At 31.8% G+C, this 17,863-nt stretch overlaps 1 protein-coding gene across 1 annotated transcript in view; it reads right to left on the bottom strand.

Annotated features, from left to right (window-relative positions):
- The window catches only part of LOC130446024 (putative phosphatidate phosphatase), a 71,842-nt gene extending 54,386 nt beyond the window's left edge, over window positions 1-17,456 (bottom strand). Inside the window, exons 1-2 of the mRNA XM_056782002.1 lie at window positions 17,147-17,456; window positions 10,275-10,426 (exon numbers count right to left, since the gene is read on the bottom strand). Of these exons, the coding sequence (XP_056637980.1) occupies window positions 10,275-10,426; window positions 17,147-17,210 (216 nt within the window). The 5' untranslated portion in view covers window positions 17,211-17,456. The remainder of the gene's footprint in view (window positions 1-10,274; window positions 10,427-17,146) is intronic.
- Between the last annotated feature and the right edge of the window lie 407 nt (window positions 17,457-17,863).

Raw genomic sequence — 17,863 nt, 5'->3', positions numbered from 1 at the left:
AAACAAAAAATATGTTTACTGAAGGACGCAAGCAAAATATGCCACTGGAAAATGACCAAATTATAAAATGCTACGAAAATATTAATATTTGTATACAAACAAGTGACGAAGATATTAAGGACAGAAATGTCCAGGGTAGGAGAGCAATGTTAATGATAAACATTGTTCTATGGGATAGCCAAACATCGAAAAACTAATAAACATTGTTTCTTACGAAGTATCTCAGCTAAAAAAGAAAAATATACGCACCGTCGATGCGACAAAAAGAAAGAAAAGATTTTTGGTGACGGACCATGGTCGGATCAAGATTCGAAAAAGGACAACTAATTACCGCTGTCGAGAAATTATGGGTGTAAATCACAATAGAAGATAATTTAATAATAAAGCAAATGAAATCGTACGGTAATGTCCAACGAATGATGAACAAGAAATAAATTCATCGGGAGAAGGCATAGATAAGAAAATAAAAAGCTTGAACTGAGAGAGAATTTCTGGATATAGATTTGACGATAAGATATGAACGAATATTTTATTGAAGTTATTTGGTTCATGGGAAATCTACAAGATGGAAAAATTGATAATAAAAGTACGATTTATCTAATATTTGATTATATAGCTTCCATAGAAATTTCAGAATAATGCAACGCAACTGATCTACCAATCGATGTTTTAGAAGAAAAATATTTTATCACAAATCTAAATGATAAAAAATCACCTGATAAATATATCATTATACAGTGCAACCTCTATATAACAAATCGGAAGGGAACAAGTAAATATTCGTTATATCAAGTAATTCGTTGAACTGAGGTTTGTTATGGTGAGTTTAGGTTGGTCTAAAATTCGACATAAAGAGGTAAAATAAAAAATTAGTAGTAACGAGCAGCAGGCTTACATTACTTTCCATCAAACAACAATAATTGTTTTACGACATGAATCTCATACAATGAGATTAAGAGTTTTAAATTGGTGGGAACTTTATATAAAGGTTTTTGACAAAATTCGTTAATTAGAGGTATTTATACTTTTTCTTGATAGTTGAAAATTCGTTATAAAGAGGTTGTTCGCAAAAAATGTTCGTAATGTAAAGGTATTTTTACATAAACTCTTATGGACAATTCAAGGGGATTACGAAGAATTTGTTAAATCGAGGAAGTCGTTATATTGAGGTACGTTATATTAAGGTTGCACTGTAATAATAATAAAATAATATATAGAATATACATCTATTATTAATCTGAATAATTATCAATCATCAACATTAAATAAAAAATGAGTAAAGAGAAACGACTATTGAATTCAAAATTGGAGTAATACAGTTTTAGTCCGAGAAGTTGCACCTTGTTCAATTTCATTTTGTGTCTGAGCTTTGAATACACATCGGTCACGTGTGTCGTAGCAGCTACCTTTTGTTAAATGAAAGACGTAGAGTAAACATTGTTTATTAAAACCGTCGTACATTTGGTATAAGAATTTTTAAAATGGAATGTAAATCATTTGTTGAGATTTTAAATGCATAATGTCGAGAAATAATGTATTTAATTTCGAGATGTTAGAGACACGAGGTGATGAGATATTAATTACTTTGGCAAAAATACAGGAAAAGGTTGCACAAGCAGTAAATATGAGTCAAGGGACAGAGTGAAATATATTTTAATGCGAGACAAAACAATTCAAGTGAAGTTTCATACCAAACACAATCAATATAAAAAATGTGGACGTGGAGGATAGACGTTTTCAGAAGGAGGTTTCAAAATTGGTATATGCAAAACAAAACGTCGCCTACTCTTAGACGTTTACACCAAGGAAATGAGAGGTACTTAAAGTTCGGTGATGGTAAACGCAGTTTACTTCACATCGTATGAGAAGACACCAAGTACAAATTGACCTCGACTGATGGAGTAACATACCATTAGAGAATTGAGCACATTGTTTTCTTAAGATATAAATACAGACCTGCATGGATGAAACGTACACTTATTCCTTTCACACTTTTCAAAAAGCTAATTCGGATAATTGTTACGAAAATTAGTGTTGACGGGGCAGCAGTTAATCATAGCTAATTCAAATTGGGAAAATGCATTCATACCAAATACTTCGCTTATTTTCAAATCAAAGAGCAAATCGGTTGGTTTTTAGAAAAGCATGAACTCTATCAACTACACAAAAGGAATTTAATCAAACTAATACCAATTTACCACCGTACCACAATGTGCAGTTCAAAAAATCTCCAACATCCGCATATCGACAAGACTAAATAGAATGGGAGAAATGTAAACCAAAATGTTAGCTGGGAATTTAGCCCCAGTGATTAAGGTAAGTATATAAGGTGAGTACAATTGATTGAAAACTAGTGAAGGATAAAGTTTTTCATCTGATCTAATAATTCCATTCGTCTTTAAAATTTCAGAATGTCGAATGCCAGAGATCTTCATCTTCAAACGCTTCCAGGTGTAGTGCTGACACGAGAGAATAACTAGACAGGATTTCTGTCTTCAATTGACGTGTAGGAAAGTTGCAATTGCTTTAACCAATGTCCATATAAATGTCCACAGAAGCTTTAATCTTTTATATTCAATAAAATTATTTATTTTGCTTATGTCAGTATCTCTATTACAAACAAAAATTTTTAATATCCAAATGCTTCAGGAAAAATGCTAGACCGATTAAACTCTCAGTTATCAAGCTTTAAAAGTATATTATGTAGCAGAAAAAAATTTTATCTACTTCATTCTCAATATTTTGTATTGAAAGTATTTCTCCTCTCTACGAAGTATAAAAACGATTCTAATCATTTATGGTACGATCTTCAATCTTTTTTTGCCTTTTTCACAGTCAAAGTGAATATGAACAATTGTAGTCGATTGGACAAGTAGGTATATTTGGGTCAGCCCAGGTACCCCAGGTATTGCATGGCTAGGTAAATTGTCAAAAGAATCGTTCAAAAAACTCACAAAAATAATGACAGCACGTTAAAAGCTAAGTTGTTATAGGCATAAAAAAGGCACCTAATTTTCAAAGAGTTAATGCAGGGACAGACTAACCCAGACGTTCTATATAAATTTCTCCAATTTCTTACTTTTTAGATCCCTTTTATGTGGTTTTGTTGATAAATGATCTTGATTTTCTCTATCAATTAAAATTTCGTTTAAAAGCATATGATATTAACGTTTCAACTACTTGCAGTCTTTATCAATTTTTCTATAAATAAATAATGTGGCAGGAACAAAGAAAATAGTCTAAAACAATTGTAACAGAAGGCTATCCTCTCGCGCTACTAGCCTGGTTCCAAATTTGGAACTTTTGCTGCAATGAAAAGCCTTCTGTCCCAGCTTTATCTAATAATGTGATAAAACATAGCTTCCTTTTGAAAAAAATTAAAGACGTCATATCTTTGACAAATTTGATGTTTTACTTTTTTGTCTTATGCCAAAAGACGCACATATTATAAATTGTATGTATTACTTTATCTTAGCTTTTCAGACAAAAAATTTTTGTCGTATTAAAAGCAAATAATATATCATCTTATTTTCAAATTTATGGACCATGAATTAAAGGAAATAAGTTAATAGTTTTAGCAATTTTATCGCATATTTTGAGATTATGTAAACAAATGTTTTTTACGAATGTTGATGATCTACAACTTTTGTTGCAAATCCGTTTTTCCGTTAATTTTGAAAAGCCGTTTTTTACCCCACTAACGAAGGAGGCCTCTGCTTTGATTGTACACCTCCAGAACAAGTTTCAGCAGATTAAAATTTTTATTCTCGCTTCCACTATAATTTTTATATTGTAAGACCTAGTTGGTATCCAGATTTGGTTTATGCTAATTGATTTATTAGTAACATCAACTCTCTCATTATTCAAATCACTTCTTTTTATTATATACCGACATGATAGGTTTAATGATGTTTAGAATTACTATTCACTTTGCCTGCCATTTATTAATAGCATGCGGCAGTATAAAGATCTTGAGTTATCAATTGAATTTATTATTATTAAAAACTAATAAAATTATAGTAGTGTTAAAGAAGAGTGTTTCGAAATGAACTTTGTTTATACAGCTTTCATCATATGAATCAAGGCGTTAGAGAAATTACTCAAATGACATAATAATAATCTTTATTAATTAATTTCTTGAATTTTCTAAATTTATCGAGTTTTTTAAACTACTTAATTTCAAATATACATTAGTAGGTGCGTACATTTAGCAAAGATTTCGGATTTGCTTTCAATGGTTCCTGTTATATATATAAGGATGAATCACATGTACTTCCGGTCATTTTCCATTTATTTCTTGTAACCATATTAACATCAATTACAGCTACCGGGTAAAATTCTTTAACCATTATGTCCCAGAAGCACGTAAATAAATAAAACACGTGTTTTTCTAAATATACCTCATATTTGATCACATTTTTGAACACTACAAACAAACTCGTTCAACTTTGAATAAGGTTTCAAGTGTTAGGCCTTTCTTGACATATTCCATATTGGCGTGAAAGTTCATTCCCAATGAATCCTTTTAAATTAGGAAAGTTTACAACTAAGTCCATTCAAAAAGACTACCTAGCTGGGCAATTTCTGTAGAGCCAGCTCGTGATTTTAATACCGGCCATAAAATTTTAACTTCTCTAACAATCTGCTAACCCGTGATCGTGATTGTCATTAAGATTAGACAACTCATGACGGAAGATTCTGCAGCTCGGGATTTTAATGATGAAATAAAAAAAATAGAACATATATTTACAGTTTATTTCAGAAAAAAATGTTTTACATTATAAACACATAACAAAACATATAAAAACAATAAAAAATATTACATTTCGTATCTATAAGAGAACTATTTCACAAATTCATACTTTATTTGACTAACCTAACCTAACTAATTACAAGTGTGCATTATGTTATAGAATTTTACAAATTACGGTTTACCTAGTACCTACCTAATGTTAACATAGATTTGCATAATAATTGAAACTGAATATTTTTCCTCTTATCGATATATCAAGTAAACAACTTAAAAACAACTTTTTTATACGAGAATTGTTTGATATCAAAATGTACTTTTCTATTTAATACAAACTAATCTAGGTAACTTAATAATTTGTGTAATATCATTCCACTACCTTGAATGATAACGTTGCAAACCACTGATTTATCGTACAAAGGACTTCATTATTCAAAGATGATTATTCACCAAAGTTTCTATGGAAAGAGCTGGAGAAAATGGTGGAATCCATCAAAATTGGAGAAGAATCCAATCGTAGAAAAAATGGGAAAAATTATTAATGCGTAGGACCTCCACGATGAACAAACACATCAGGATATACTCCCAATAATATCTATCTAATAATTTCTATCCAAGGAAACTCGTGCCGCATGCCGAAATGCCAATAGAGCATGTAGAAAATGTGGTAAAAAGATTAATCCATCTAATATGTCTCCGAAGTGTTCTATGGGTGAAGAACATGTGGTTTTACCACCTCCTGTATGCGGACGTGATTCATTTGAACATACGTCTATCTTCCATACCATAATTCTAAGTCTAATGTACATGCATTTTCAATAAAAAATTCTTATACTTGCACGACTACCATACAAGCATGCAACTAAATTTCAAATTATCATTCGTAGTCCAAGTTTAACCGTTCTCTGGACCAAACAAGTCGATCACTTCTGTGCCTAGGAGTGAAAGATGGGACAAAGTGATCCGATGACAAGCATTTAGCATTGTAATTGTCTTCCCATACTCTAAAAACCATAGGCCAACAGCTAACCCTGTGGGCACGACACGGTTACGCGGAGCCAAAAGCCAAAGTTAATTGTCGTGTAAATACGTCGTTCTTCCTGTATATTTAGCTCTTCTTGTAAAGCCTTCTAAATACCATACCCAACAACTCTCTACTAACATATTTTAAAGTATATTGGTGGGTTTGAATGTATTAGAATGTATAAGAAGCTTCTGTTTATCTCGCGTTGCTAGATGATTTTATCCTGCTTTATTATGTAAATAAGTAATTTAGAAAAATTGATTCATTGCCAATTTCTCCGATGAAACGTTACACTCGCATTAATTCAATCAAGATCCGTAGGATGCACTCGAAGTAATTGAAAAATTATCTTCAATAAACCCTTCAATCATGTTTTGTACTCGAGTCTACAAAAAGTATAAAAAACGCTAATGAGAATATCCTCGAGCACACAATTGTAATTTTAGAGAGAAAGGAACTGCTTGAAAGGCAGTCAGCTTTATCTTTATTTTTTGTTGTCTTTTTGCTTCGTGCTCACGACTATTTTTAGATTCAATGAAGTTATAGGGACTCAAAAAACATCAAGTTCAATAGCAGGATATAGAAGAAAAATAATTTCCAACAATCCATCCGTGAGAAACAATAATATGTTTTTTATATACTTTGAAAAAGTTTTCATTGAAAGCAATTTTTTAATATTTCTAGATAAACATTTTAATACAAGAAACATTCTTAATCTTAAGCTTTGGCTTAGCTTATTTGTGACATATCTGACAGGTACATGTCTTCTATACGTTATTAAATTAATAAAATTGGTTTTATGGTTCTTCTTTTTTTAAATCAATGGCTAGTTGCCTAAATGACTCATGTGTTTTCAGAAATATCGAAGAATATCAGATTCAATACATAAATCAAATTCCCGATGTTTGCTGTATAGTTTAGTTTTTTTCCATTTTTTATTTGTATACGATGTCCAAATCCAAAAGATTTCTTTTCGCTATGCTATTTCTGTTTAACGTTAGACTTGCCTATTAGAAAAAATGATCTGTTGATGGATTTGTAAAATAGGTTTTAGTATATTATACGAGTATATCTCAAGATTCAATTTTTTAAATGTCATTTTGATATATCGAGAGAAAAAAAATGAAAATTAGCTATCACCACTTTATAACAAAGACAATAATTTAGTTTATAAATTATTCGAAAGAAACAATGTAAATAAACCGCTTAGGACCGGTTCAGGGCGGATAAACTTTTTTTTTCAATCCCAATTCTGATCCTTGTTTTTGATAAACTGAAATCACGTGTTAAATCACTGGGTTCAATTTGGGGACATGTATCACCCTCATATTCATTAACTGTACTGATTCCTACAAATCATTGTTCCTGAAAGCATTTGAGATACTTTTGAAATGTATGTAGACTACAGCAAACTTTCATTTTGTGAATCCGAACATTTCGTAAACTGTATGGATATCTCCACATTTGATTTTCATTAAAACATTTTGCATCTACTGTGCATAAGTAACAATCACTAAAATGATTCTAAAGGTCTATCCAAATCATATGATTACTAAAATCTATTACAGAACATTATTCTCTTCACCAAAATCGTAAAAACTCAAAGCGGAATTTACAAATTTGATGGGGAATAATAAAATTTATTAATCATATTTGTAATAATTTGAGACCTGCACTTGGACCCCCAACACATCATATGGCGTACCAAATGTTGTGTTATGCCAAAGTACATAGAAAAATCAATATAGTTCTCTCGGATGGACTGTTGAAAATTATTTTTCTTGTTTTCTTGTCCTAGTACTGAGCTTGAAGCTTTTAGTACAACTTTATTGTATCTAAAAATAGTCGTGATCATGAAATAAAAATAAAACAAGAAATAAAGGCAAAGCTGCCCGCCTTTAATGCTGTCGGCTTCTCGTTGAAATTGTAATTGTGTGCTCGAGGATATTCTCATCAGCATTTTTTATAAACTCGAGGACAGAGTATGATTGAAGGGTTTATAGAAGATAATTTTCAATCACTAAAAGTACATTCTAATTGAATTAAATGATGTTCATAATAAAACAAGGGTATAACAAGAAAGGCGACTAATTAATTTTGCCAATTAAATGATTCACATTCACTTTTACTTTCACTTTGAAATACTATAGCAGTGGGAACTGAATCAAACTAGAACAGATATAATCTGAAAGATATTTTCAAAATTTGAAATATACTAATTGTCATAGAAATTTTAATGGTATTTATAACAATTCATCCTTCTTAAAGGATTTTCACAATTCAGTTTTAATGAATGGATCTCAAATTCGGTTGATTAAAATTAAGGTACATAATTCTGGAAAATATTGAATATGATTTCACACTTTCTGAAAGGAATTAGTCCTCCCAAAACCCTAAAAGGATAACCCTATTCCGAAGGGGTTACGATTCTCTTTTAAGCTATCTATCTCTTTATTACTAAAACTTAAAAAGAAACATTGTGATAAGTTGAATTTGTAGAATATAATGATGACACATTATTGTAATTACCGATATTATTTATTTAAATTGTACTAGACTAGCAGCGTAAAGGCTTATGCTGCTTACAACGTGCTTATGAGTTTTTTTTTCTAAATAAATCTATTTCTAAATAGATTCAGGAAAGAGGGTATCAGACAAAAGTTTTCTTGTGGGGACCAGTGAAGCTTTGCTTCAAACAATATATATATCTATAACAATCTATTTGCAATGATTTCACTGCTCAATTAGTCCCAAGAGCAATAAAACCTTTTCTGGCGGAATAAAAGTGGTATTGATAACGTTTTTTTCATCAGAAGTAAAACTGTGTCATTTTGGCCAGTCAGTTGTTCCCACAAAAATAGAAAATATCAGAATTGTATATAACGTGAATATTATCCCAACAACATTGTGAGTATTTCAAAATCTCCACAAGCCATCTATTGATGTTCTTGATATTTGATTTTTTCAAAAATCATAGCTAAGTTATTGTAGTTTTCTACCATATGAACTGAGTGTCCCATTAAGCAGCGAGACTACTTGGAGGCTAGTTTTGAATAAATCAATGAAATAGCGCCATTCTGGAGAATCATATTCTAGTTTTATACTTCAAATGTTTTTAAAGTCTTCCAATTTAGAATACACACCATGCAAGCGTTCAAGAATTTTAAACAAATGATTATTTGTCTTGACAATTGACATTGACAGTAATGACACATTTTTATTACACTAACGCGACGATTGGCAAGTGGCAGAACTGTGTTGTGTTGCTGAAATTTAGATGCAAGTCAACATTCTATTGGTTATGTTCTGTAGTGATAGCAGTACACAGTGTGTTCAGTATGAAATAACCAGCCGTTCCAGAAATTAAAACTTAGTTTCAACAATGTTTTGTTTTTTACGGGACACATTTTAACAATTTATAGGCTGCTTGGAGGCTAGTTTTGGATAAATCAATGAAATAGCGCCATTCTGGAGAATCATATTCAATTTCGTGATGCAACGAACATGATTACAATAAACGAGATTGCCTTATTTACTGAAATATTGAGTAAATTCTCTCTCTGTCCATGTCTGTACTCGAAAAATGAGGTAGCAGATGATTTTTGGTTTTTTTTCTTTAGCCTTGAACTCAATCTGAGAAAAAAATTGAGGTTACTCTTTATCTGACAAAGCTTAGCTAGATTCGTTCAGAGAACGAACGTTTCTGAGTCCTCTGCATCATTTAGGATATCATCTAAATTAGGAGCTTGGTGCGGAACTGATATTTTAGAACTATGACATGTCATAGGAATGCTAAAACGTTTTCTTATCCTTAAATCACAAGCGCAGATCTTCCTCACATCTTCTGCACAAAAAGAGCCCTGTATCGTTTCAATGCTGGATGTCAACTGAGCGTAGAAGACAGGATAAGCTAGATAATGAACTTAGTCTGTTGGAACATGATTAATAGAACAGCAACACGCAGAAACATGTTCAATCTAATTTAACCTGTTTAGGCACGTCAATAAATGCTGCTATCCTTTCACTAAGTTATAATTATATTTATCTGGGAATAAAGGAAAAAGATGGACGTTATTATTCACGTCTTTATTCCCAGAAATTTTAACAAAATAAAACTATAAAATTTAGTATTGTAATAAAAATTTCTACGATGGTATTTTTTTAATTTTTTTTGGTTTCTATATCTATAAAAAACATATGCAGTTTTTTACTTGCAGACCTATGTAATGAATCACTTTGTAGAATGAAAATATCAAAATCCCTTCATATAAGTTGCGTCATTAAGTCGAGACATCCCAGTTCCTCGACAATATGGATCTGACCAGAAGACACACGAGAACTAAATCTTTTCAGTTCGTTTGGGTAAAAGCATGTACGGTGCTAGTGAACAAGATAACTTTGATGTAATTCAATAAGAATTTAATACATGAAAATTGTGTTCTGGTATCATTTTTATAATGATCACAGTTGGTGGATGAATTGAAGAAATTAATCACTTACCGCTATAGAATTCAGTCCTATTCCAGTAACATACAACGACCAACTAGGGACCGTTGATTCCAGAAATGGATGTCGGAGACTCTCATCATCACAGAAGAAACCTCTTTGGTAGGCACTGCCCCACAAATAGAGGAAAAGAATAGGCCAACCGACTAAAACAGAAACAAATCTCACAATTTTTTCGTCTCCATAAAAAACATTGAATTGAAAACAATGAATATATGACTAAAATTACTTCAGACTTCTAATACGCGAAAAGGCATTGACAATAAAAAATCGTGGGACAAAACAATCCAGATTAATCCCTACGATCTGGTTACATTTATGTAAATTACATTTCATAGCTTCTGTACGTTGAAGAAAAACCAATAAATTCATAATACTCAGTATTATCTCCGCAATCGATTTATTTCTAATTATTTTCTCGGAAAGATGAATTTTCATTTTCGGTTATGTAAATTTAATTTTTGTTAAACATTCTCTATAACCAAATTTTAAGAAAACTAAAGATTTATATTGTAATATTTATTGTAAGCCGTTCTTAGATGTCAAATTATCATTCTAACTTAGTAAAAATCAATAAAATTCTATTAAACGGTAGTTGTTTACCGTTTGTTTATATTTTTCTATTTTTTACCAGTAATTGTGCACCTGTTCATTACCTGCTGAGCAGATAACGCAAAAACAAACAACCTAAAAACTTACAAGTAAACATCGTTTGGTAACTATTAATAACATTGTTTGACATATTGAGAAAAAAATGTTTTGTTTAATTAGGTCTACTTGTTTAGAAATTATTACAGAACAATAAGCACCATAAGGAAATAGGAGACATATGAAGGATTTAAATAAAAATTGATAATTCTCAAGCAAATACAACTTTCAATTATTCCTCCTATATCGTTGATAAGAGTGACAGACACTATATACATTTGATCAATTGAATGATATGAGGAATAATAAGTATATATTTATATTCATCGGTTATTGCAAGTATTGCATAAGGATTAGACAATACATTTGTGTTAGCGCCATTTATGAGACGACCTTGGAATTTGGAATATAAAAGAATCGTTGTCACTTTTCAATTGTTACGGTAGACATTATCTGAAATATTTCAACTTCCAACTAGGAAATCTCGTTTCTAAGTAATTCTTTTGGGTGTAGTTCCTAAAAGATTTTGCTAAAGTTTTTGACAAAGGTTATCCTTGATTAGAGAAAATATTTCCTAAAAAGATTTTTACTTCGTTTGTCTCTCAGTCCCCTTGGAAGTCATGAAAACCTCTACAAAAAAATTTATACAGGGTGGGCTAGAAATTTTTGCGAATAATGATAAAAAAACTAAATATAATTCACATATAATTTTTTATTTTATTTGAAACATACATGTGGGAAATTCATTTCTTAAAAAGAACATCATCCAGGTGTGCACAATCGCGCTGGAAACATTCCTCAAATCTAGATTTCAAATAGGTAAAAACTCGCTGGCACATTGCGTGGGGAATAGCTGCTATTTCTTCTTGGATTTTGGTCTTCAACCGATCAAGCGTGGCTGGGTTATTGAAATAGACCCTACTTTTCAGGTATCCCTACATAAAAAAATCCGATGGTGGTAGGTCCGAACTTCGAGGCGGCCATGCAATGTCACCTCGGCGAGATATCAGCTTCCCAGCAAACATCTGGTTTACGACCGCCAAAGAGGCATCTTGTTGAAACCATGTCATACGATTATAGGCTTCAAATTGTTGCAGTTGCGGAAAGAAAATCCCTTAGCATGGCTATGTATATGGAGAATTTACAGTGGCAGGTTGACCGTGGCCGCCCAAACGGTTACTTTCGGCGAATTCAGAGGCTTTTGATGTTTTTCACGTGGGTTCTCTGTAGCCTAATAACGGCAATTCTGTCTATTGACATGCCCATTTAAGTGAAAATGGGCTTCGTCGGAGAGCAGAATATTGTTGTAACTCTGAAAGCGTTCCAACAAAAGCTCGTCTTAAAATGAAATCATTTGGCTGTATTTTCTGCACAAGTTGAATTTTATACGGGTGCAATTTCAGATCTTTCGACAAAATGCAACGCAAAGATGTTCTGGATACCACAAGTTCGGCTGATCGCTTGCAAGTCGATAGACTAGGATTACCTTGAACTGAAGCTCTCTCTTCTATTCTTGTTGATCTTGGGCGTCCCGTAGGCTTCTGATTGAGAGTTCGAACTTTCTGACCCACGATCGAACCACAATTTCCCTAGGACACTGATTTATGTCATATAATAGTACACGCGATTTTTGTAATAATGTTTAATGCAGAATGTACGTTGCGCTCCGGTGAAGTGATCCATCGCGACTAAATTTCCTAGAACCGAGCTACTCATCCCCACCAACCGAGCAGCTCCCTCTCAAAACGTTCAAACGCGAGAGTTTGTAGAATAAATAATTCCTGTACATTTATTCTTTTAGCTCTACGAGCCAAAATATATCGACAGGAGTCTACTTAACTAACCTAACCTAATCTTCAAGTGTGTAAGCTAGCTGCAAACTGTAACTCTTTTTTTCGTACTCCCTTACACACTTGGAGGTATGTATGAAGAGTGGCACTTTCGTGTCGCACGCCGGTTGCAGGTTACCGCTCGTTTACAGACTTTAAGATTAGGTCAGGTTGGTCAATTTGGCCCTGGCGAGATATTATAAATCATAATAACTAAAAGAATCGGTCAACTTAGAAAATTTATACCAGCTTTTTTGTAGAACTTGTTATGAGCCTCATTTTTTGTTTGAAACTTTTTTAAGGTCTATAGTTTTGGAGATATTTAGTAAAATTGTTATAATTTTGAAGCTTTGTCGGTATGGATTATTTTCTCTAATCAAGGACAAGCTTTGGCTTTGGCTTCGACTAAACACGAAAACATTGTGCAGCAGTTCGTTTATTGTGCAATTTAATTGATCGTTTGGATTCAAAGCGACTTTCAATCTTATTGTACAATAAAATATATTGTACGATGTTATTGTAGGGTCTAGGGGCAACCTAGTACATTTTTAATATTTAGAAGAGATTTATGTAAGAAATTATATCGTAGAAAAGAAATTATATATACAAAATTAATATTTAATTAATAATATTTCATGAGTACTTGCAAGGTGGATAAAGTCTATATTTGGTTTATTTATTGGATGTATGAGCTCAAATACTTAAAATTTGTGTGCGAATAATTTCAATAATAAATTTCTACATTTATATATTTTAATTAAAATTCAAGGCAGATTTCGTGTAAAAACTCTAAATCGTTTCATCAATTTACGACCAAAGCGAGTTGCGGGCAAACAAACAATTTCTTTAATCCACAGATAAATTTTTGGAAAAACTTAATAATCTGTAAAGACTACGAAAAATTTTTTTATATCATTATTGTCCATTATAACAACTCAATTATTTCAACACTGGAACGCAACTGCAGACGGCAGAATCCTTTGTTATATTTTTAGCTCATCGTATTTTTTGCTTATTAATATAAGAATAGAACTTTATTAATACAAGTTTTTGTTTACCGATTGTTTCTAAACATTTTTTTAATCATTAACAATTCTGCCTAAAATTATCTATTAATTATTTTTTTATAACTAATCTTACAAATCATAATTTCCCAATTACATTTTATTTAATTTTAATAGATTTTTAATGTTACTTATTTTTTTTAAATGCATTTTACTATAGGAAGATATCCATATGGCTTCATTAAGTGAAGTATTTTTAGAGTGATTTGAAAATCGAGTCATTAACAGCACATAGGCGTTACCTACAAACAGACGACGGACGTAATTATTTGGAAAGTTTTTTCAATTTAATTGTCGGAAAAATGTTTTGAAATCTGGAATACTTTACAACATAATCATTGATTTAAAAATGGGTATATTGAAATTTGTTTTATGCATAGAATGTCTATGCAAACTGTATAACAAGATTAACCCAAATATTGGCATAAATAAACCTAGGCTTCAAAATTACGAATAGTAAATAGAAATTCAAAATTATTAAACGTTGCCTTGATAATATAGAAGAAGAAACATAACTCTTAATATATTTTACAGCCAAAAATATGGTCAGAGACTAGATCGACTTAATAACAAATGTATTAAAATTTGGGAAAGACGACCCAAGAGAGACCACTGAAATGGAACAAACCATTACCATAAGACAATGGTAGAAAGTTGCTCTAAGGTATTCTATAGTAGGATACCACAAATGTATAGAGTGATATTTTTAACGGTGACATTTGCGGGTGCAAGGGGAATGACCTGTTTGATTTTGTTGAATTTAATTCGTTTCTTTTCCTCTAGGCTCAGCTTTCTAAGTATAAATATCGTTTCATCACATATTTTTATTATTTTATATTCACCAGCTTTGGAAACGTTAGTAAAAATACTACATAAAATACGAGGATGGTCCCAAAAGTACTTGGCCTTACCTAGATATGGCGGTAGTCGCTTGAAAAATACCACCATATTAGAAAGTATACAATCTATACTGTATATGTTTCAAGTTTAAAGACGCCACGTTGTTTAGTATTTGTTTGGAAACCATCAGTAGTAAACGTTTTTAGTGAATTTGTAACATAGAACAAATTATGTGATACAATGCTTTTATTTGAAAGGCGTTAGCCCGACCAACATAGAAGCTGAACCAGATTCTACTCACGGTGGGACTTCATTATTAACAGTAAAATATTTCGTAGCAGAGTTTACACGAGGCAGTTCGACCTGCGAAGAAAAGCATTGTAATGGTCAATCAAATGAGATGACGTCTACAGAAATGTTGAAGTAAATTCACAAAACACTACTGGATGATGGTCAACTGAAAGTGCGATCTAGCAGACTTAGTAGGCATTTGCTCACAATGGAAACAAACAGTGAAAATGTTTCTAGCGAGTTCTTGGCAATGTCACAGAAATAAAGACGAATTTTTATGCAGTTTTATAACCATGGATAAAATGTGAATCCATAACTTTACACCCGAAACAAAAGAACAATCAAAACAATGGACTGAAAAGGGGGAACAGGCTTCAAAGAAGGCAAAGACCTTTCCATGTGCAGGCAAGGCCATTGACTCGGTTTTTTGGAATGCGCGTGGGATACTTTTCGTTGACTACCTTTAAAAGAAGGAAAAACCAACGTCGAGTATTATACGAACTTATTGCAAGGTTTGAGCGAAGTAATCCAGCAAAACCAGCCGCATTTGGCTAAAAAGAAAGTTTTGTTTCATTAAGACTATGCACCAGCTCATACATCCGTTATTGCAATGGCCAAAATTAATGAATTAAAATTTGAATTGCTACTTCATGTACCCTTTTCGCCAGATTTCGCCCGCTTGGATTATTTTCAGTTTCCAGACTTGAAAAAATGTCTCGGTGGTTATTTCTCAACAATGGAGAGTTGATGTCGGAAGTTAATGGCTATTTTGAGGAGTAATAAAAAGTTATCGAAATTATTGAACATCGCTGGGAAAAGTGTATAGAGTTGAAAGAAGCTTATGTTGTAAAATAAGTATATTTTTTCCAAAATTTTTTGTTTTCTTTGCCAGGCCAGGTACTTCTGGGACCATCCTCGTAACTACCTCACCAACATTCATATTATGTTCTCTGGCTATAAGTCCTTCAAACACATTTGTGATAATAATTTTTTCTTAAGGTTTCAAATCGTGCCGTTTCCTTTTGATATCCGGTTCGCTATTACTATTCTCATCCTTATTTATTATTTGTCACTAAATTATTGCGATTAACAATTATATCGAAGATCAACGGAGAAATAGAAACAATTTTCATTACAAAGCTAGAAATTTAGTCTAGACGATTCGACCTGAAAATATACAATCGAAACGAAAGTTTTTCACTCTAATTACACGAAAAACGTGAGAATCAATGTTGCAATGATAAATATTAATAAAGTTTATTGTACATAATGATGAAAATTTTCGGATGCGAATTTTTTTTTCGTTTTTTTTTGCCTTTTTTGACAAAGTTTGCCATAAATGTTTCAAATCAAATATAAAAATAAAAAACCAAAAAACAAGAAGATGGTTAGGTTAGGAATTTTCAAGTTATTTTCGAGATAAATCGTTTTTTACCCTTCTCCTTCGTGACCTCACATCGCCCGTAAATTATTTTCTTTTTATTTTTACTATATTCTTCTCCTTTTTCAATGAGTTTTATCCTACTATTTGTTTTTTCACGTTTGATTATTTTGAAATATACCTTGATATAAACAACCGAGAGGAAGCATAAGAAGGAATTTCTAAAAATGTTTTTGTAAAATCTGTTGGCGTAAATGCATTTTTTGGCAAGGATCTTGATGAGAATACAATAAATATGGACACTTATTTATTATTGATACAGGCATTTTAAGATGGAGAATTACAAGAGGAAGCGAAAATCGTCCATAATCGACAAATCAATATGCATGCTTGCGTATTACCATACAACCCACCCATAATCAGCTATCTTATTTATATTTAAAAATGCAACACTTTAATACGTTCAACAATTAAGTGGTTTGTGAATTACATTATTAAAAATTATTTTTTTCAAATTATTATACAAAACAATCAAATTCGCCAATAAAATAATTGCACCTGTAAACATAAAACCATTATAGCAAGTTTATTGAACGGCACTGACCTCCTAGTTACGTTACCTACTATTTTTGTAACATATAAACTTAACCTACAGACACTAATTTTAGATATGATTGACATGAAATCAACATAATAAATATTATTTAATATCGTGATAAATTCGTAATTGCTGGAAATCATTCACAGAACGTTTAATTCTATTTTCGTATTATGAAAATATTGACCCGATTCACATAACCTCAAACAACTTACCACAATTTAATAAAAAAATGTCCAATAATACTTTTTCCAATTTGACGACCACATCATTCGCCATTTTATACGAGAAAAAAGTTAACACAAGTCAGATTAAATCACACAAATCATGATAGTTTTAAAACACAGTAGCTGCACCTGTCAAAAGATCGTGTTATTGGAATTCATTCATGAATTTCGAGATGCGGCTGATTCTCGTTATGCGCCGCGTCCTTTTGTGTTCACCCGACTAACGTCGCTGTCGCACTAAGTGAACAGTGAACTGGATTGTCAGTTCAATGTTAGAATACGCCAGGCATTCGATCTCACCTGGGAGCCTCCCTCCACAGCATTTATACGGCAGGGGCGAAGCATAACAGGGTTCTGTTTATTGTTGTCGTTTAATCGATAGACAGTGATTAATGCTTATTATTTATTACACAATCGATACGATTACTTAATAACGTTCAACGTATATTCACAAATTGTTACTTTCTTAACAATTACTTCTTGTTGATTTTATTCTCAAATTGCAAATAGTTTTTTGTATATAGTAGGAAGTAGGAAAGCAACGCTTTATTTATAACATTATGAACAATTTTCAACGATCTAGAAATCGGTATTGCACTTAATGTACCTATCAAAAAATTAATTTTTCCTACGACTACTTATGAAAATAATAGATTGCACACTAATTTTTACCTAAGAAAGTAGCTATACACCTATATGGACAGT

This window comes from Diorhabda sublineata, chromosome 6 (genome assembly GCF_026230105.1).
Source record: "Diorhabda sublineata isolate icDioSubl1.1 chromosome 6, icDioSubl1.1, whole genome shotgun sequence".
Lineage (NCBI taxonomy): Eukaryota > Metazoa > Arthropoda > Insecta > Coleoptera > Chrysomelidae > Diorhabda > Diorhabda sublineata.
This window is presented reverse-complemented; position numbering and strand designations above follow the sequence as displayed.